Here is a 20404-nt window from a genome sequence, read left to right on the forward strand (position 1 = left end):
GAGTTGTACTAGTGGTACTAGTATTACTCTGCGTTCTTCTTTATCATGACTTCATACATAAAAGATGAAATTTGATCTTGAATAAGATAAAATTGATTAAATATGATTATGGGTTGATTGATTTGAGATAGAAAAGAGAAAATCAGTAAATTATTAAGAATTTTTTTGATTTTATTTCAAAGTAAAGAAGTGAAAGAAAAGAAAGGGGAAAAGGAAGAAGAAGAATTAGGGTTAAATATCGGGTCGGGTTATGGGTCAAACTATGGGTCGGATTCTGGGTAGGATAGGAATGGCATGCATGCGTAAATATCTTGAAATCTTTAGGTTATTTAGTTATTTTATCTATTTTTGAATTAGATTTAAATAAAAAATAAAATAAAATAAACATGGGGTCATAAAGAGAATAGTTGTTGTCCATGTGGATCACGAGAGAATTTGATTCCTCTTGGTCTTTGTATTAAAACCTTTACTGATATCTTATCTCTGACATGTAGCTCAAGATCTTCATAACAAACTGGTAAAACCTAAGAAGAAAAAAACATTTCAATTTATCATACTCTGATCCATTAGTGATACTTTTACGCTGTTTATTTCTATAGAAAAAAAAATTCTTACATTTTTGAAGTTAAAATACTCCCGCCTTATATTATGTAATATGGAAATTTGAAACAAACACGCTACAAGTTAAGCCCAGCAGTACTTAATCAATTAACAGAACCAGTTATGTCTATTTCAAACCAGGTAATAAGCCAAGGCCAAAAAAATACAATCAGGGGCTTAGACAAACTAAAAAGCAGCAGCGTTATCGAACAAAACCATGCAAGGGTATCTAAAATTGTAGATAGAAGAAATGAAGCCATCCCCGAGCTTGATCGCTTCCTTGTTGCTGCAGAAATCGAACTAACCATCGCTTGCAACTATAACAAATCGATCTGACTTCGTTATCTTGTGTGAACACTCACTGATGGTTCCACTGAAACGTAAGGTGGGCTCAAATGGTTACGAACCCTGAGCACTCCCATTAAACAAAGTAACTGTGAGACAAAAGCTATGATGATACTATCAAATCACCATGATAACACTACCTTCTTCTTCAAGTAATTAACCAACTCCTAGAGCACGAGTAACTTAAGCTTTACTTTGATTTTTCCAACAATAACGATCTTGGGATCATCAAAATGTTCACTCAAGAGCCTAGCTACTTCGATTTCGTTATCGACAGTGTGATCCTCTGTGACCTGAACCGCTTGCAGCTTCCTAGTACCGTTGTAGGTCGCTAGCACAGCTCTGCTTCACCTAGATTCATGATGTAAAGATCCTTCTCGCAAGGAGAGTGACCAGAACACAAGATCCCACGGATACTAAATCCGGTTTTTCTTACACTCCTTGCTCAACCATCCTTAAGCAATCTAAAACAAATCAGACGAAGAAGAGTCTATTATACAAATTTTTGACAACAATCCACATTTCTTGCCATTATCTTGATATGTCACCGTAAGGCTTTGCTTCATTTAGTGAATTTGGAAAGGAACAAACCGGAGAAGACGAATGAAGCGAATAAAAATGAGTTAGAGAGACTGAAAGAAGATGAATGGATGGAGGAGAAGCAATACGAGTTACAGTAACTGTCGGTGTTTGTCCAATACAATGAGCTCAATCAATAACTTGATCTTCGGTTGTTGGATCCCACCAAAAAACCATTAGAATCACATGACATGCAGCTACCATATACAATCCGAGGTTTCCATCTTTAAGTGATATCAGCATCAGCTGCACCTGTTACGATATAAGAACCTTGCATTAGTTAGTTCGCTTAGAGAGGAACTCACCACTTATGTCTGGCTCATTGTTGAATTCTTTTACAGCTCTGTCTCTTGTTACTAACCATCTAATCTTCTGTATTTAAACAATATGAGTTCATTATAAATAGTTTTATACCTCTCCTTAGTAGTATGATTCTGTCTACTATCATCTCCGAACCATGGCAAGAGATGATTACAGTTAACTAAAAACACATGCAAATCCGATACCTGCTCTATGACTTCATCTTGTCGAGCTTCTCTTTATTAATGTCACCTGAAAGAATGTCTCCTTCAGCTGAACAGCGACAGTGCCTGACTTCCACTAATACTCAAACCAATCTATCAGTCAAACATCAACCCAGCTATAGCCCGGGACCTTGTGAAGCCCTGTTTTCTTTTGTTTCTTTCTTATATCCTCTGCATCTTCCCATCTCTCAACAGCTGAATAGGTGTTGGATAGAAGAGTAAAGCTTCCTGTCGTTCCTCCAAGACTGTGCATCTTTGTCGACACTTTATCCCCCAGCTCCACATTCTTGTACGTCAAACAAGAAGAGAGAAGTGTACCCAACACATTAATGTCTGGCTCAAACGGCATCTTGTTGACAAGATCATAAGCTTCATCCAAGTATCCGCCACGAGCTAGGAGATCAGCCATGCAATTATAGTGGTCTATCCTTGGGGTGACGTTAAAACCTCCGCAAGTCAGAGAGTTGAACACTTGTCTCCCTTCATCCACAAGTCCTGAATGGCTACAAGCAGACAAAAGAGCAAGAAAAGTCACATCGTCTGGGTTCACACATGTGTCCTGCATACTATCGAACAGAGAAAGAGCTTCTTTGCCAAGGCCATGATTTCCAAATCCAAACATCATTGTGTTCCACGAAACTGTATCCCGCTTATGCATCGTGTCGAAAACTCTCTTGGCGACATCAAGTTTCCCGCACTTTGTGTACATATCCATCAATGCGTTACAAATGGTTGTATTAACAGCATAGCCATGAACAACGCAATACCCGTGACAGCTGAAACCGTGTCTCAAAGCAGCCAAGTGCGAGCAAGCGCTCAAAACAGCAAGCAACGTTGTTATATCTGGACGAACTCCAGAACATTTCATATCATGAAACAGACTCAAACTCTCTTCTGCGCAACAGTTCTCCACACAGCCAGAGATTAGAGAATTATATGAAACAACATCTTTCAAGCCAATCTCACTAAACTGCCTAAACGCATCACATAAGCTTCCATACCTGGCGTAAAACGAAATCACAGTGTTAACAACGGTCAGGTCCGAGATGAACCCTGCTTTAACCGCGTAACAATGCACGCATCTCCCTCCATTCACATCTCCAAACCTCGCACAACCCATCAGAATAAGCCCAATGGCCACCGGCGTCACAAGTCCCACATCTCTATCATCCAACATCTGCAGAAACAATCCTCCAGCTTCCATCATCATCTCATTTTCTATGTAGCCTCCAATCATAGCACTCCATGTTACCTCATTCTTCAAACATCCTGAATCAAAAACTCTCCTCGCATAGACAAAGCACTTGCTTTTCGAATATACATCCAAGATCCCCGTCTTGAAAACAACATCATCACTAAAACCCATTCGTACACAGTACGCATGAACTGACTTCCCTTCCCTCAAAGCACCACCAGACCTTCCTAACGCAGGAAACATCCCAACGATGGTGGATAGATTAGGCCTCAGCCCATCTCTCCTACGCATATCCTTAAACAATGAAACGACATCAGCTAACCCGCAATGTAATGAAAACCCAGAAACCATAGCGTTCCAAGCAACAACATCTCTCTCCCGCATTTCGTCGAACACCTGGAATGCCATATCGAGTTCCCCACATTTAGCATAGAAATCAACCAGCGCAGTACACACATACAAATCAGCACTAAAGCCACTACCTTTCGCATGGGTATGTATCATCTTACCATCTTCAACCGCTCGCAGACCAGCACACGCCTTCAGGGCAAAAGGGTACGTATACTTGGTGGCTCTAACGCCGTAACTCAGCATCTCGTAAAACAAATCCAACGCCTTTTCCGGGTGATCGTTCGACGCGTAGGATCTGATCATCACGTCCCACGGGATAGGGTTGGTTCTTGGGTGAGGAATTTCGTCGAACGCGTGGCGTGCGAGTTTCACTTCGTTGCATGAGGCGTAGAGGCGCGTTAGTTTGACGAGCACAGTAGGGGAAGTGAGCGTGAGGGAGCGTTTGAGAAGGTGCTGGTGAATGATTTGGCCTAGGATTAGATTCTGTGATCGAATACATGAGTCGAGAAGGCTTAGATACATCGGAGGAATGTATTTTGAAGTTTCAGGTGCATCGATCACTTTCCCGTTGCAAAATCAACTACTTCAACCAATTTCTTGGTTTTCTCCGGTTATATTCGGTTATAGTTCAATCACATTTCACTACTTTTGGGTTTATATTTGGACTTAACGTATCTGCCAGCCGCTAATATTTAATTTCGTCCCAAAAATCTAAATTAATTAATATTTTATATTTTTACATAACTGATTTATAATAGAAAAACAATACTATTGTTAGACCCATTTTTCTGAAAGGATAGTTAGGGAAAAATAAGAAACACAAAGGTATAAATTTATAATAGATTTAAGAAATGAAATGAAATAAATTTTCAAATTCACAATCACGATTTTAAGAAGAGATCACCACTTTTCTCCTTTGACTGAAACTGAAACTAAAATTTCACTCTCTTCTTTTTCTTCACTGCGTCCCAAGCAAACTTTCACACTTGACAACACCACACACACACACACAAGTCGTTCTTTAGTTTCCTTTCCTTCTACCGGGGAGGAACTCTCTTACGGCTCAGTATCTCTTGTTCCTTGAGACGGTGTTGGAACCGAGCTAGCCTCGCTTGGAGACTGACAAGCCCCGCTGCTTTCCGTGACAAGACAAAACTCAGTTGCGTTACATAGTTTTCTATCATGCTTCCTGGTTGGTCCACCTCCGCTAGAAGCTTCATTTCCTGATTACGATAATGAAACAAACAAAACAAAATTTTAACAAAGCGATAATAATCTCTACAATTGCTTAGTCATTTAGTAAAGTTTAACTTACCTCGCGAACAATCTCCATTGTATCCTCTATTTCTTTTCTGTGTGCTGCTATCAGAGCTTCTTCTTCCTGAACCGGGTCGTTATCATAACTATTAGTATTAAGTTTTCTATAATTGCTTGCAAACCAACTTCAAAGGTTAAGTGTGAGTATGTTTACCTCCAGCAGTGCGTCAATGTTTTCATCAAGCGAAGTATCAGTTTCATACTGCCTTGAAGCAGTTTCGCTTGTGTTCTGTCTATAGTTTGTCAAGGTAGGTATATCCGATGACCTGACATCTCTTTTAGACAAGTTTTGTGGTCTGTCTTGCTTTTCTTCACGCAACCCTTTCCCACGAGGTGGTGACACTTTCTTCACTTTCTCTTCACGGTCTGAAGTCTCTTGGGGATACGAAGAAAACTGGTTTCTCTGGCTAGCTGAGCCACCAAAAGAATTGTTGTTCGTCTCTGATCTCCCCTTGTCCATTGAGATTGATGGGATTCCACTTTCCTCTCTAAAACTTGTAGGTTGTCTGAAGTCAGTACTCGAAGTAGTGTAGCTTTCCTTCTCGATCCTCCTCCCTGTTTCCTGTACATTCACTTCCTGTGGAGGCTCAAAGATATCTTCTACATCGTTTGATCCCAACAAAGCTTCCTTGTTAACCGGAGGCATTGAATTGGCAGTTTGATCTTTCTTGCTGTTCCCACTTTTCGATAGACTTTTGACTCTGTTTATTTCGTAAATAACAAACAAGTTAAGAAGAGCTGAAACTGAGAATTAGTTTAGAGTTTGTACAAAACATACCGATCAGCATATCTTAGTGTATTGAGGGTATGTTCACACGATCCTACACTCGGAGAGATGCAAGAGATCATCACCGTTCTTGAGTTTCCAACAAATGAGTCACGGAGCACTTCAGTTAGTTTGCTTCCACGGAATGGTATATGTAGCTGATCATTGTCCAGTGCACGTATACATTCCTTGAGAGCCAAGAGACTCTTATTGATTTCCGCTCCTTCAATCCTAAGCAAAATCAACCGTGAAAACTAAATATCAAGAGAGTGGTGGTCCTAAAGTAACATAGTGCCACCCCATCAAACCCACAAGTCCAAAAAGAGGCATAGAAAAGAGCATCCTTACCTTGTCTGGCGGTCATTGTCTGTGGTGTCTGCACCTCTTTCACTGCCAGCAAGGTCAATGAAAGAAATCTTCCCAACAACTTTCCCAGGCAATTCCTTCGCATCATTGTTTTTGCGTCTAGTTTCTTTTACCTCAACATGCTTCTTTACAACAAGCTGTAAGATAGCATGTGATCTAGAAGATTCCTCATTTGCTCCAGTAGACCCAGTGCTCCTTTCAGCATTTCCTTTCTCGATGAAGTCTTTTACAATTTGAACATCTGAAACTTCATACTCTTGCAGGCCAACAATGCAAACTTGTTGTCTACCATCTTCTCGCATGCAAAGTTTCCTGCTCGACAATAACTGAATGATTTAGACAACTCAAAACTTGCATTTGCCATTGTGGACATCTAAAATTATGACTTAGGAAGAGATAAGAAAGAGAAAGAACACTAACTTTCTCTCACTGAGAAGATCGAACAGCTTTCCACCATATATCTCAAAATAGCTGAGCCACAATTTAAACCTCTGATTGCTATATACTGGTTGACGCAACAACCTCATTAGATCTTCAACAGCTCGTATGGGTAGTGGTTTCATTGTGTATGTCTTACCACTACCTGAATAAAGCAAAACATCATCAGGGCCATGAAATGAAATCAAGAAGAAATGTTACCATCTAATATTTTCGAATGAACTTTACTGCCATTGCATACCTGTTTGACCATATGCAAAACATGTAGCCTTTGTTCTTTGGAAAATAATGGGTATTATCGGCTCAATAGTGGCCCGATACACCTGTTCAAGGAAAAACAAACAGCATCAAAGCAGAGTAAAGCTTTCAAAAATCTACAAAGCTTAATGTATCCATTCATAAATCTGTCACAGCTCAAGGTTGCATCATGCACTCCTGCTAGAATTTGCTATGACTCCAACACGTATGAATTATTAAATTACCTCATCATTTGAAACATCCTCATCTAGAACAGCATCAAAGCAAAACTCATGATTTTCCACATAAGCTGTCAAATCCACCTGCACCAACAAAATATGATTCGATTCTCTCAATATCAGATGACATCGTAAAGTACTGAATCATGGATGCCATTGTTATCTTCAACGAAGACTACACACAAACCTTCAGCTTGGGCTCATGGACAGTCAAAGAATTATCAGACACGGTCACGACATCCTCCTCCTTTCTAGCTATTTCTTTCTTATTTAGGGGTCTTTTCCTTACCTAGAGAGTGAAGACAAGAAACAAAGGTTCCAAATGAGCCTAGTCATAATGAACGTTGCTTATAAAAAAAAGCACGTAACAGTTACTGCTAAACGAACGCCTTACCACTACTTTAATCTTGGCTACACTGGTATTTTCTTTTTCGCTCTTAGGCAATGATCCCAAAGGTTCAGCATCTTGTTGCCGTTGTTGACGATAAGCTGGCAAATTAAAATCTTCTTCAAATTCTTTATTCACACTAGGCATGAAAGGTGACGGCTCAAAAGGTTCGGTAATCACATGCTGCAAAATGAAATAAAATGACATATTACAAAACAATGAATTGATAACTTTCACATGGATAAACTCTTCCTCTAAGAACTTCATACAGAAGCTTTTTCAATGAATCAAGACTATAACTGCCATCTCTCGGTAAATCCCATTCCTTTCGATTGTCAAAATCAAAAGTTGTCAAACAGATAGATTGCACGGGCACGAAGCCAATGGATTAGGTGGAACACAATATGAAAACGTGAGATTGACAATTACACTACTATCGACCGGGATGTAACACAAGAACAGACAATGAATAAAACATTGTTGTTCTTCGATTATCTGTGGTCAATGGGCATAATTCTTATTCCAAACGTACCTCAGACAAGAGCTCTGTATCATCCATTGCATGAAGATCCATCAACCCAGCACCAAAATCACCTCTTAACTCAGGGGAGAAAAATCCTTCCGAGGAAGGCATAGCTGCTGCTGATGCCTGATAAGTTGGTGTATAGGATTCAGAAGTCGACTCCCCGTTAAAATTAAGATTCCTCATTAAATTAAACAGTCTTTGCTTCTCTTCAGCACTCTGCGCTCCATAACCCTAATATCAAATACACCACAAAGGAGGCTTCAAATTCCCATTGGTACAAGTGAAAAACAAGAGCCATCCACAAAAGTTCCTATAGCAAAGAGACTGACCAACAGAAAGAGAAACTACTAACAAACTAACTTTTCTCATTCACATGGTCAAAACACATCCCAAGCTCTCTCTCTCCTTGAGAATAGATACAATACCTGCATGAGAAGGTTAGGAAGATGACGCTGATCATTGCCTGAGGAAGCAGCAACGGGAGACCCCAGATGCTGCAATCCAGCGGACTGGAGCCACCTCGCCATGACGGCATCTCCAGCGTCGTTAGCGGGTCCCGCATCGTAGAGCGCCGTCGCGGCCGCAGCAGCGTTGGTCTGCTGCATATGGCCGCCCATGTGGCGCTGCGATCTTCTTTGAGGAGCCAACTTGGGAGATCTGATTGAAACAAACTCTAAAATAAATTAAAAATAAACACAAAATCAGAATCGAAATTTCAATCTATAGAAGAATCTCTGATCCTCAAATCGAAGGGAACACTCACAATGTGGAGATTCAAATATGAAAGCAGCGAACTCGATATTCGCTTTCTTAGAATCTGAAAATTCCACCGATTGAATTGCATCAGAGAAGCCGAGACGAAGATCGAATTAACAAAAAAGTAAAATGTAAGCGATGATTACCAGAGGGAAACGAAGACACGCGACGATTGGATTAGAGATCTGCGATTTGAAGATTCTTCAAAAATACAATCAGATCCGATTGGAACCCTAAGCGATGCGCAGAGAGAGAGAGAACGCTCTGTTCAAAATTTTCTTCTTCGAAGGCGGAGAGAGAGAGAGGCGTTGGAGAAGATTAGACAAAGTGTTATATGACCAAGTTAAAATTATATTAAATTAAATTTTTTTTTAAAAAAGTCGAAGCGTTTGAACTTTTTTTTTGAAAAAAGTGACAGTTAGAACATCCTTTAACTTCAGGAACATTTACTGATTTATCCTACTTTTTATAAATTGTGCTATCTAGTCCACATCGTTTTTGAAAACAAGTCCACACGATCTTCTGTGAAACGGCATGGGTATTTTCAGTATGCTGTCTTATATGTTTTTCTTGTTTCTACGATAGTGTTGAAATCAATCTTTGTCATCTATCAGTTTATTTTTCATTGAGCTCAGTCATAATATACTGAACAAAACAACAACAACAAAAACAAAAACAAAAATTATATTGTTGAGTCATATTTATATGACCAAATTGCATAAACTGATAGGATATTGATTTGGACCATAGATAGTAATACTATGGTACTATCTATAGATGACAAATGACATGAGTTTTCAATAGAGATATGAAATTTGAATATCACTATGCTACTACTATCGTATTGATTTGGACCACTGTAGTAATGGAGATATGAAATTTGAATATGTCTGAAGAAAATGACATGAGTTTTCCTCGACATGAATGCCACAACTTTGGGAATCTTCGTACATGGTTTGATTGAATATTGTTATTATCATTATTCTTATATCGTTTTCCATATTTATTTTATTTTGTTGACCCATTTGATCTTTTGTATTATTGATGTCCGACTCTGAGTTTTGATTTCGAATATATTTTTTTGTATTGTTTAGATGAATCATGCATATGTGTGTGTATTAAAGGCTATCGATACTTGTTTGTGTGTTGTATTATCGAAATATAATATACGAGAACGAGAACAAGAATATTCAAAAGTAGAGAAGTGTGGGACAACAAAGCTTGTGGGTTTACTTTCTTTTGAATCAAAAAGCTTTTGCTTTATCCTAAAGCATTTCGATCTAAAGAATTTCTGGTTTTAAGTAGTACGCAAAAGTAGTTTTTTCTTTGTTTTCTCCATTCTAAGAGAACTGGTCTCTTGTTTTGTGCAGCTTTTAGATAAGAGTACCTCACCCTTTAAGATTAACAATTGACCAGGTGAATAAATAATTTGTTTGAAAGCGAAAGGAACAAGGGAACTCTAAAGAAGATAATGACTTCGGATACAATTAGAGGCAAAGAGAGTTTGGAGCTACGTCAACCCGACCAAATCACGTTTCCTTTTACTCGAGACACAATACGTAACAACGCATTTTGGTTGTCATTTCTACAGAGTACACTACACATAAACAAAAACACATACATCAAATCATGTTGAGCTACTAACGCAGCTTCAAGAAAACATAATATTTTACGCTAAAAAAGCGCATTGTCAACATTTTCTCAGGTAGTGGTCGAATTTCTATTTTTGATCAACAACCAGTGTTATTTTTCTGACAGGTAAACTGGAATATCAACAACCAGTGTTATTTTTCTGACAGGTAAACTGGAATATCAAAAAAAAAAAAAAAAAAAAAAACAATTTGATTACTCGCGGGCCTTTAGAGAGAGGTGAGAGAGTCTTTTCTCTCTTTTCTTCTCTCCCTCTCCGCTCATCTCCTCCTCGGTACAACCACTGTGCTTCCGCTCCGGTGACCGGCGTAGGGTCTCTTCCCGTCGGTCACCACCCTAGTCTCCCTCGTGTCCAGCCTCTTCCTTTCCTAGCTTCGTTTACCCGCTTCCTCCTTGCTTCATCTTCTCTGTTTTCGTCGGGTTGCGGCCGGATCTGACGATTAAACCGGAGTCTGAGGGCGTCTTCAGCTCCGCGGAGAGTTGGCGAGGTCGTGGTTAATCGGATCCAGAAAGGCGGCGTCGTCAAGATTGTAGATCTAGGGTTTGTCCTTGAGCGGATCTGGGTCAGATCTCGCCGGAGGGTTCGCCAGAACAGCTAGCCTTGCTGCCTTCGCTGGTCTGGCCAGTTCGCTGCTTCCACCGTCATCCCTTGTCTCCTCTTTCGGCTGCTTTGTTAGAAGTTCCCCTCACTTGTTCCAAGTCGAAAAAACGATTTTGAGGCGTATCGTCGGGGACTTCTTCTCGGTTAGTTCAAGTGTCAACAGCCATGACTTCCTGCAGTGGTGTGATGATCTTCCCTTCTTGCTGCCGATGTCGTCTGCTAGGGTTTGAGGACAATCCGATGTGGTGACTCACTTGCTTTTGGGTGGAGTGCTCTGCCGCTTGCTAGGAAGCATGTTTTCAAGGAGAATCAAACCTTCTTTTGTGCTTCATTCTCTGTTTCAAAGCTCCGACTTTCTGACTTAGTGTTCCTCGGGGTCTTAGCTGCATCTTTTGTGTCGTGTGGACGGTGATGGAGCCTGTTTGTACCGTCTACGCTTGACCGTAACTTGTGCTTCCTTGTAAGCAGCATCGCCTCGGGCTTGAACTTTTGTCTCCCGGTTGAGATAGCTAGGTGTGTTGATCGGCGTCCTCCTCCAGCGGAGCTCCGGGGCGTAAGCCAGGCGCTTCCGTCGATGCCTGCTCGGAGTCACTTCGGTGAGTTCTCGACTGACCCTCCCTGGCTGTTCCTCTTGCTTCTTCTGATCCGTTCAGTTTCAGCAATGAAGGCTTTGTTTAGGGTGCTTGCATTGTTGCTATGCTTGATCTTTGCTTATTGTTTTCCAAGCTCTCTCTTGCTAGAAGTTTGGATTCAATCTCTTTGTATTCTAGGGGTTTTTTAATTTTTTTGCGGCCTCTAGGATCAAATTAGCTGTTAAGCAGATTGTGGTTCCAATTAACTTTGTAACCAAACATTCATTTCATCAATGATATTTACAATTTAGCAAAAAAAAAAAAAAAAAAAAAAAACAAAAAACAAAATCAAGCATGGATGAAATACTCGTAGATTTTAACAAAAAAAATAATAATCAGATTGTAAAAGTTCAATCAACAATCGAAGTTTAATATTAGTCCACATTAGTGATCGTATGCATAACCTAAAAGGCTAAACCCAAGAAGATAACACAGAAAGAATGCACGTGTGATGTGAATATGCCATAAGAAAGCAGACATACAGAGATGACAGCACGCTTATGTTTGAAGAAGACAAGAATGCGTCACAGTTACGCGATGAGTTTACAAAGCCCAAGTTAAGAAAAGCATAGTAAAAAGTATGATTTTTAACACCAAAACCCTTCAACTAAGTTTGTTTTGGGTAAAAACCCCTAAGTATTTAACGAAATAACCCCTAAACTAATTTTATTTAATGAATTAAATCCTTTCAGGTCATAATTACCAGTGCTACCGGTAAATTTTTAGTTTAGGGATTTTTACAATAAGTAAACATAGTTGAGGGATTTTACCATTAAAAATAAAAATAAAAAAATCCAAAATATAATAACATTACTAAACATTAGTAACTTTAATTTTCAAAATTAGCATTTTTTAAAAATTTATATAGATATGTAAGTCTGATATTTTTTTAAATCAACATTATATATGTATAAATTAAAAATGTAAAAACCTATAAATATAAAAGAAATATCTAAAAATTAAAAAAATGTAAGAAACAAGTAAATATAATAAAAATTATATCTTATCTAGTAACTTAATTTTCAAAATAAGCATTTTTAAAAATTTCTATAAACATATGAGTCTGATTTTTTTTTAAATCAACATTATATATGTATAAATAAAAATGTATAATTAAAGTTATACATGTATAATGTTGATTTTTTTAAAAAACAAACAAGACTCATGTCCCTTCGGGGACATCCGATAAAAAAAAAAAAAAAAAAAAAACAAACAAGACTCATATATTTATAGAAATTACTAAAAATGCTAATTTGAAAATTAAAGTTACTAGATAATATATAATTTTTGGTATATTTTCTTGTCTTTTACATTTTAATTTTTTAGATAATTTTTATTACAGGTAAAGTTTTAGATAGTTTTTTTCTATTTTTGGGGTTTTACATTTTTAATTTATATATATATAGTGTTGATTTAAAAAAAAAAAAAATCAACTCACATATTTATATAAATTAAAAATGCTAATTTTGAAAATTAAAATTACTAATTTTAGATAATGTTATTATTTTGGATTTTTTATTTTAATGATAAAACCCCCAACTATGTTTGCTTAATGTAAAATCCCTAAACTAAATACTTACCAGTAGTACCGATAATTATGACCTGAAAGGGTTTAATTCACTAAATAAAATTAGTTTGGAAATTATTTTATTAAATACTTAGTTTGGGAATTTTTACACAAAACAAACTTAGTTGATGGATTTTAGTGTTAAAAATCCATAAAAAGTAAAGGACGAACCAAAATTCAACTAAAAACCATTGTTTTCCGATTAATAACTTAAGAATCTTGCAACAGAGATGAGAAGTAGAAAGAAAAGTAATCAGGTAAAGAAAAAACACAGAACAATATAACGAAACATAAGACTTAAATAGAGTCGCTGCGACCGACCACAGTACCCCAACGAGAGCTTGTCTCACTTAGCACTTGACCTCCTTCAAACCATGTCCGAAGTACAAAAATGTAGGGTTAGTAGCACCCTCCTTGTAGTAAGCAAAGACCACAGTGCTGTCATCGTGCATGCTCTCCCCAACAAAGCTGTAAATACATAACCATAAATGAGATTTCATTACAATCAATTGCCATACCGCAATGGAAATACGATTCGGGAAGGGAGACTTACAACTGGAAGTCCTTGAGCTTGGGGAGCAAGAACTTGGTAGCTCCCTCAATACCCTTCTTGAACTCAGCTTGCTGTTCCTCGTTGAGCTTGGGGGTCAAAAGCTTGATGTACTTCTTGATATAGGCGATGAACCCCTTCTTGTCGTAGGTAGGTTGCTCCTGGAGCCTGAAGGTGTCGACAATGTCAACAACCTTCTGAACAGTGTCGTCAACACCCTCGTCCTCACCACCTTCTTCGGCAGAGGGGTTGGCACCAATGTTAACCTCTACAGATCCCTGGGTTGTCCACTGGATATAATAATAACAACAATAAAACCCAATGAGAACTCAAAAACTACAAAAAGGATTGAAACTTTGATGGATATGGAGTAAAGTGTTGGCACATACCTTTCCTTCGACTTCCCAGAGAATACCATTCTCAATCTCCTTGTAAGGGAAAGAGTCAGACAGAAGCTCATCACCTGAAAGTTAACAAATCATCTTCAGTAAACCAATCCAGTTATTCACACTAATATATAACACTGAACAAGAAGGACAATCATAAACAATAATCAATCACAGATCTAACCATAAGATTCAGTAACTATGCCCATCACTAACAGAATTAACAAATTGACGAGGAAGCCTAATCTAAATCCAATCTGAATCGTCAAATCAATAACTATGCACATTACAGCTGTAAATCGCTGATCTAAAGCTAATATGCGATCACAGATCTAAAGGGAAGCAGAACAAGTCGAAATCAATGATTGGCTCGATATAGACGAGATGAATTAAAAAAATAATAATGATTGAGCTTACCGGTGAGAAGATCAGTGTACACCAACATGGTCGCTTTATTGAATTATTCTCTCTCTCTCCGATCGATGGGGGAAAGAAACGAATCTGTAAGGTTGCGGGAGAGAGACGCAGCGACGAGGGGATTAGCAATAGGACGTAACTTCGTTATTTATACTCGAGCGTAACGAGGGTTTCCGATTCAGAGATAAAAGGCGATATTAAAATTACTTTTCTACCCTTCTCTTTTTATTGAAAAAGGATTGAAATATTAACCGCCCCGATCACTTTACGGGTGGGGGATCCCAGAGTTAGTTAACGTGTAAATAAGGATCCGATTCCATCTTTGGGTCAGATAAATTAATTTCCCTCTCTTTTTGAATTAGCATAAACGTTTTGTTAATGATAGATTCAAGTTGCCATACGTAAGGCTGACCATAACAATGAGCAGATAGCTCCCATCCAATGCCCTTGGCCTTCCAGGTGAGAACGTTTCCACCTTTCTAGTTTTGTTTTAATCTTGTATCATCGAAGGTGATAATGGAAGCTTATGGTTCGGGGTTTGGAAGAGTGGTGAGGTCATAGTTTCCAACAGGCAGACCTCATACTGTTTCTTGAGTTTATAGGGAACTAAGGAAGCTCTCGAGTATGAAGTAGGAATCTGAGTCGTTTTATTATTTACGTTTTGGTAGGTTCGCTGGAGAGTGAAGCTGGTATATATGCAGCGTGTTACGATCAGACGGGTTCAAGACTGGTAACGTGTGAGGCAGACAAGACCATAAAGATGTGGAAAGAAGACGAGAACGCAACTCCTGAAACTCATCCTCTCAGCTTCAGACCTTCAAATAGATCAGACGCTTCTGATGTCTCTCTCTCGCACACACCTCTCTAGTTATCTCAAACTCAAGTCAGAGGAAGATGCTTTTACCAGTTTCTTCCCCAAGAATCCAAGATAAAGTAATTCATAATTGTAGTTTTACAAAAGTGTTGAAGCCATTATTGTCGACGAGGGCATATCTCAGTATGAAGAATTTCTCCAATAAATATTAATAAATATATCCCATGTTTATGAATTATGATAGGCATCATATGAAATTAATGGCCATAGATGAGTTTGAAAGATCACAGGAATTTTTTTGTTGTTTATGGGAACTAATTCTTTGATTTATAAGTTAAACTAGACCTTGACCCGTCCGACCGGACGGGTGTTTATTTTATATTTTTAGTTTTTTTGTTTATATTAAATGATGAATTTACGATATTTTAAACATAAATTTTAGACTAAAAATAAATTTTGGTAGTAATAATAAAAAGTTAAAATTAAAAATTTAATTAAATATTCAGATATATAATTTAAATTTTCTAACTAAAATAATATAAAAGCGGGTCATATTTTTTTTTAATTCTAAAATCTTAGCATCTCTTATAAACAAATAAAATAAATTTATAAAAATATAAAATATATAAACATATTTAGAACTATAATTTCTATTAAAATAAATTTATTAAAGAAAATAATCTTGCGCTGTTGTTATTTATTTATAGATTCGACCCGTAACTGTATAAATATTTTTTCACTTTAATTTTTTCTGTGTACTAATGATATAATATATATATGTACATTAAACTCTATAACATTATTGTTAATATTACATTTTTAAAAATATTTTTTTATTTATTATGTTAAATAATTATATTTATGATTTTAATTGTCTGTTATATCACAGTATATCATATAAACAAATCTAATATTTATAACTAATTGAACTTATATTTTGAAACCATTATACTAATAATATATGAATAAATTATTTTATATTATATTTATATGTTATATAAATTGATTATGTTATGTGATTTTAATATTTAATAAGTTAATACAAAATATATAGAGAAATCGATTTTGGTTAATATATGATTAAGGAAATTTATTATTTAAATTAGAAAAAATATTAAATGTTTAAATCTATTATTTAAATTCAAATTAGGAAAATACATTTATTAATCAGAAAAGACAACAATAATTAAGGAATCTAAATCAGAAAAGACAACAATAATTTTGGAAAACACATTAAATAAACTGAAAAAAACAAGCATTAAAATAGGAAACTTAGTTAATTCTCAGTGGCATGCCATTGTAAATAAAACTGAAAATTAATGGGTATTTTTTATTGGGTACTTCTCTTTTAATAAGATAGATGATTAAAGATAAAAGAGTAGTTTAATCTTCTGAGATTTATGAAACAAGATTCTAATCGTTTATAAACTTTCAGCAAGGTAAGGTAAGTTTAAATCAATTCTTTCATTATCGAATTGGTTTGGTAATTTATCCCAGAAATAGAACTTGATGTTTGATTTAATTTGTGTTCAACGTAAACTCATAAATCTCTTGTTTTATAGAGAACATCTCACGTATATATTTATGTTTTGTAATTTACTTATAAAGTAGATTACATCATTTTATAATATAGGTGTTTGTAATAACTTTTTAGTACATAATATGTATTAAAAAATTTATAACTTCATGTAATTTGATGTAACTATACTGTTCAGATATTAACATATTGTTTTTTTGTTAAATTATTTTAAAATAAAACAACATACTAAAATTTTTAATTTTTTGCATTAGTTTTCTATGAGTTATTATTAATTTTTATGATATTTGTTTTCTTGAAAACTGAACTCTTGAAATTTTTATATTTGACTAAACTAAATAAGATAATACTATATCTAAAATTGTTTTATATAATATATACTATATATTTCAGTTTATATTTTTATTTTATCCATAAAAAAACAACAATCATTGTAATTATTTAATTTAAATTGATTTTAAATGCAGTGGTAGAATTTGTAAATAAATAAAAATACAAAAATGAAGTACTTAATTTATTGTAAATGTAATGACTAAATGTGTAAATAAAAGAAAATACTTAATTTGCTATTTGATGTTTCCAAATAATTTTCATTTATTTTGTTTTGATGTTTTCAAACATTACCAAAAGATACTTCAGTTTTAATAATAGAGATACCAAATCGTATATATTTATGTATATATATACAAGAGCATGATTTCACAAGAGAAAGAATATAAGATGAACAATTGATTAACTAAAGTTACAAGGGAGGCTATGACGAGCGTAAGAATGTGAAGCAAACGCTCTGAAATATCCTAGCCATGCATAATGCACTTAACCAGCAGCGACACGTGAGAACAAGTTCAAAAATATACTTGCAGTACTATGTTGATGAAAACCTCACGTTTCCAAGACTCTTGTCTAATCGTTACTGTCTACTTGAGTTTCTTGGTTACTATCAGTATACTCTAGAATGACTTTCTTACGGTTTCGTGGTGTCTATCAAACGATTATTCTGAACATTTACCGTGCCCAAGAGGGCAAGCAACTTGATATACGACTAATCCCTTGGATGGATCTATCCTGGTCCCCTGGAGTTAACGTTGAATTCACTGCTAACATACATTTACATTTACCTCTTAAGTGATAACTCTTTTGCTATGGCTATAAAACGCGCGATCCAACACAAAGTTGAAGATTAATAATAGGTTCAGTGGACCAATCTATATAACAGAAGTGATGGGTGGTGGATTTTCCCTTATCTCATTATATCAAGAGCTACTTGTGTAAGTTTGATTTGTTTTTATATATAAGAAAATATTTAAGCAGGAAAAAAAGAGCCAAATCTATAGGAGAGCCCTCCTATGATTTGGAGTTTAGGAGTTAAGACCACTCAATGATGCAAATGGTTAGATTTCGAACTTTGACAAAACTGAACTCACCATATCTTTCTTGACCCAATACTTTAGGATACACTTAAAGACAAAACTGTATTCCAATATTCTGTCTTTCTTTCTTGATCTGTCTCTTTACCTTGTGGGTTCCGATATCTTGACTAGTTATTAAAAGGAATAAAACAATCGACATGTTAAATTTTTTTTTTTTGCAGGAGAATGAGTTTTCTTTTTGTTTCTTTATTTTTTCACTCAATTAAGTTTTTAAAAAACTTTTGTTGTCATACAATAGGAAACATTCTTTTGTTATTATTGTGTTGATCTATTTAGTAGTTAAGAAACTTCATCCCATTAAATATTTTTAGTATTGAAGAAACTTCACTAACTCAAGTCAGACGAATCACTAGTCTCACAATAATAAACTTTTGTTGTCATACAATAGGAAACTTCATGCCATCAAATATTTTTCTTACCGATTGTGAGATTTAAAATTCTGGTACGTTCGCAAAAGTTTGAACACCAGATTTATTTTAATATATTGTGGAAGTAACAAGTTGTATTACGATACTGAATTATTTATGATGCTAGTTTCTGTCTGGATGCTGATTAGTAAATAGGGATGTATAGTTCATAATCATAATTGATTATACCATGTTATACCTTTCGTCCGACTACTTATATATATATATATATATATATATACATATAAGGAATTTCTCAATACAAGTTATACAATAAGGTCGAGTTTTGAAACTAATATATACCTCACGCATGCATGGTTTGAATGCAAGCAAAAACGACCTGTGCAGTTTTAAATTTCAAAATATTATAACTTACCGAGAATGGCATGATTGAACTCATGCGATTAGTTAATTATCGTACTATTATCACCTCGGTTAGTTTTCAATTAAACCCTTCTAATCTCTAATTCCTGAAAATACTAAAAAATGCATGGATTCTATGATAAACTAATACAATGTCTAGGAAAAGATAATAATAATTGATTGCTTGTGCATAGCTTGTAACTAAATTTTAGGATTCTGGTTTATGAAACCTATGGACGTATTTCACTTAAAATATGATAAAATTACATAATAAAACATCAGTGACATCATCACCGACTCGTTCTATAAATAGAACTGCATGGGAAGACACTTTATCACATCCAAAACCAAAAGCAACACAGAAGAAAAACATTTCTTTACTGTCTACTCTGTAATTTCATACACAGTTGTTCCAAGAACATATGACAATGCTTAAGAACAAACGCATAACCTTTTCACTGATCTTCGTGTGTCTCGTGATGGTGTCTCCAATGGCTAAGGCTCAGCTGCTTGGTGGTCTAGGTGCCTTCTCGGTGGTGGTGTGGTGGTGGTGGTGGTGGCCTTCTTGGTGGGGTGGCCTAGGGGGCCTTCTTGGTAACGGTGGGTCTTGGGGCCTTCTTGTGGTGGTGGTGGTGGTGGTGGCCTAGGGGGCTTCTTGGTGGTGGAGGTGGTGGTGGTGTCCTTGGAGGATTTTAGGTCTCATCAATATTCAAGGCGTACTTCGTTGCTCTGCCAATGGCAATGTCTCCGCTCCTGCTTTCGTTAGTAAGCTTTCCAGACTTCTCCTGTTACCTATATGAATCAATCATTTGAAATTAATAACGGCCAGGCAACAATATTTGTACCGGTTCCGTAAACCAACACAAATTGCGAGGCTGATTTTGTTACAAATGGTATAAGAAAGCGACATGTTAAAGTTTTGTGTAAAATAAATATGTATAATTATACACGCCTGTAAGTTCAGCAGTATTGTGAAAATGCGATATGAAATATATATTTTCGACTGATTCCTAAAGGTATTTGTATATGTTACATATTTATTCATGTACGGATCTATAAATCCACCACTTATTCACGTTATTTCATAAATTTTACAGTTCACAACAATCATTAGTTTTAAATTGCACAGATGCCGGCGTTCAGCTCCAGTGCGGAGGACAGAACAACGTCGTTTCAACGGCGACTACAAACGGTGCCGGATTATTCTCGATGCTTGTAAACCCAATACAGCTTGTGCTTTCTCAACTCCTCTCCGATTGTCAGGTCGCAGTCACAACCCCTCTCGCCACCTGCAACGCCGCACTTCCTACCGGCCAACTCCTCTCATCACCGTTGGCCCTCGTCGGAGAAACCGTCTCTGGTCTCCTCCGCGTCGCCAACCTCCGCCCCACTGGCTTTACCCTCGCTAATTAGTGACTCCAAA

General features: G+C 36.3%; 4 protein-coding genes across 9 annotated transcripts; 1 reads left to right on the forward strand and 3 right to left on the reverse strand.

The window, feature by feature from the left end:
• Window positions 1–684: 684 nt before the first annotated feature.
• Window positions 685–4213, reverse strand: LOC130503486 (pentatricopeptide repeat-containing protein At3g16610-like). 5 transcript variants are annotated; one of them, XM_056998101.1, is made up of 3 exons: window positions 2031–4212; window positions 1614–1776; window positions 685–1409 (listed from the first exon to the last, which is right to left on the reverse strand). In XM_056998101.1, exon 1 carries the CDS (start codon window positions 4114–4116, stop codon window positions 2149–2151), a length of 1968 nt encoding a protein of 655 aa, XP_056854081.1. In that variant the 5' UTR covers window positions 4117–4212; the 3' UTR covers window positions 685–1409; window positions 1614–1776; window positions 2031–2148. The 5 variants fall into 5 exon arrangements, with proteins under 5 accessions (XP_056854081.1, XP_056854080.1, XP_056854083.1 ...); XM_056998100.1 differs by having other exon boundaries at window positions 685–1008; window positions 1086–1776; XM_056998103.1 differs by having other exon boundaries at window positions 685–1776; window positions 2077–4213.
• Window positions 4214–4405: 192 nt separating this feature from the next.
• Window positions 4406–8909, reverse strand: LOC130503484 (kinesin-like protein KIN-13A). Of its 2 annotated transcripts, none has more exons than XM_056998098.1 (14): window positions 8774–8909; window positions 8635–8688; window positions 8297–8528; window positions 7878–8102; window positions 7352–7528; window positions 7145–7246; window positions 6964–7041; window positions 6723–6804; window positions 6464–6626; window positions 6026–6355; window positions 5690–5908; window positions 5066–5612; window positions 4910–4975; window positions 4406–4817 (listed from the first exon to the last, which is right to left on the reverse strand). In XM_056998098.1, the coding sequence occupies exons 3-14, from the start codon at window positions 8486–8488 to the stop codon at window positions 4632–4634; spliced, it is 2367 nt and encodes a 788-aa protein (XP_056854078.1). In that variant the 5' UTR covers window positions 8489–8528; window positions 8635–8688; window positions 8774–8909; the 3' UTR covers window positions 4406–4631. The 2 variants fall into 2 exon arrangements, with proteins under 2 accessions (XP_056854078.1, XP_056854077.1); XM_056998097.1 differs by having other exon boundaries at window positions 8297–8544.
• A 4344-nt stretch (window positions 8910–13253) lies between these two features.
• LOC130503487 (translationally-controlled tumor protein homolog) lies at window positions 13254–14588 on the reverse strand. The gene is made up of 4 exons (XM_056998105.1): window positions 14431–14588; window positions 14017–14090; window positions 13631–13917; window positions 13254–13545 (listed from the first exon to the last, which is right to left on the reverse strand). The coding sequence occupies exons 1-4, from the start codon at window positions 14456–14458 to the stop codon at window positions 13428–13430; spliced, it is 507 nt and encodes a 168-aa protein (XP_056854085.1). The 5' UTR covers window positions 14459–14588; the 3' UTR covers window positions 13254–13427.
• A 4815-nt stretch (window positions 14589–19403) lies between these two features.
• Window positions 19404–20397, forward strand: LOC130503488 (phylloplanin-like). The gene is made up of 3 exons (XM_056998106.1): window positions 19404–19520; window positions 19629–19746; window positions 20111–20397. Exons 1-3 carry the CDS (start codon window positions 19404–19406, stop codon window positions 20392–20394), a joined length of 519 nt encoding a protein of 172 aa, XP_056854086.1. The 3' UTR covers window positions 20395–20397.
• Window positions 20398–20404: the final 7 nt, after the last annotated feature.

This window comes from Raphanus sativus, unplaced genomic scaffold (assembly GCF_000801105.2).
Source record: "Raphanus sativus cultivar WK10039 unplaced genomic scaffold, ASM80110v3 Scaffold0977, whole genome shotgun sequence".
Lineage (NCBI taxonomy): Eukaryota > Viridiplantae > Streptophyta > Magnoliopsida > Brassicales > Brassicaceae > Raphanus > Raphanus sativus.

Bases quoted from the DNA above. Each gene is read 5' to 3' on its own strand.
- LOC130503486 (XM_056998103.1), bottom strand. From the start codon at position 4,116: ATGTATCTAAGCCTTCTCGACTCATGTATTCGATCACAGAATCTAATC.
- LOC130503484 (XM_056998098.1), bottom strand. From the start codon at position 8,488: ATGGGCGGCCATATGCAGCAGACCAACGCTGCTGCGGCCGCGACGGCG. The intron at 8,103-8,296 runs GTATTGTATCTA...ATTTGATATTAG, and splicing joins TTCCTAACCTTCTCATGCAG to GGTTATGGAGCGCAGAGTGC. The intron at 5,909-6,025 runs GTAAGGATGCTC...GATTTTGCTTAG, and splicing joins GACAATGACCGCCAGACAAG to GATTGAAGGAGCGGAAATCA.
- LOC130503488 (XM_056998106.1), top strand. From the start codon at position 19,404: ATGACAATGCTTAAGAACAAACGCATAACCTTTTCACTGATCTTCGTG. The intron at 19,521-19,628 runs GTGTGGTGGTGG...GTGGTGGCCTAG, and splicing joins TAGGTGCCTTCTCGGTGGTG to GGGGCTTCTTGGTGGTGGAG. The intron at 19,747-20,110 runs GTAAGCTTTCCA...TAAATTGCACAG, and splicing joins CTCCGCTCCTGCTTTCGTTA to ATGCCGGCGTTCAGCTCCAG.
- LOC130503487 (XM_056998105.1), bottom strand. From the start codon at position 14,458: ATGTTGGTGTACACTGATCTTCTCACCG. The intron at 13,918-14,016 runs GTATGTGCCAAC...TATTATATCCAG, and splicing joins TCTGGGAAGTCGAAGGAAAG to TGGACAACCCAGGGATCTGT. The intron at 13,546-13,630 runs GTAAGTCTCCCT...ATGTATTTACAG, and splicing joins AAGCTCAAGGACTTCCAGTT to CTTTGTTGGGGAGAGCATGC.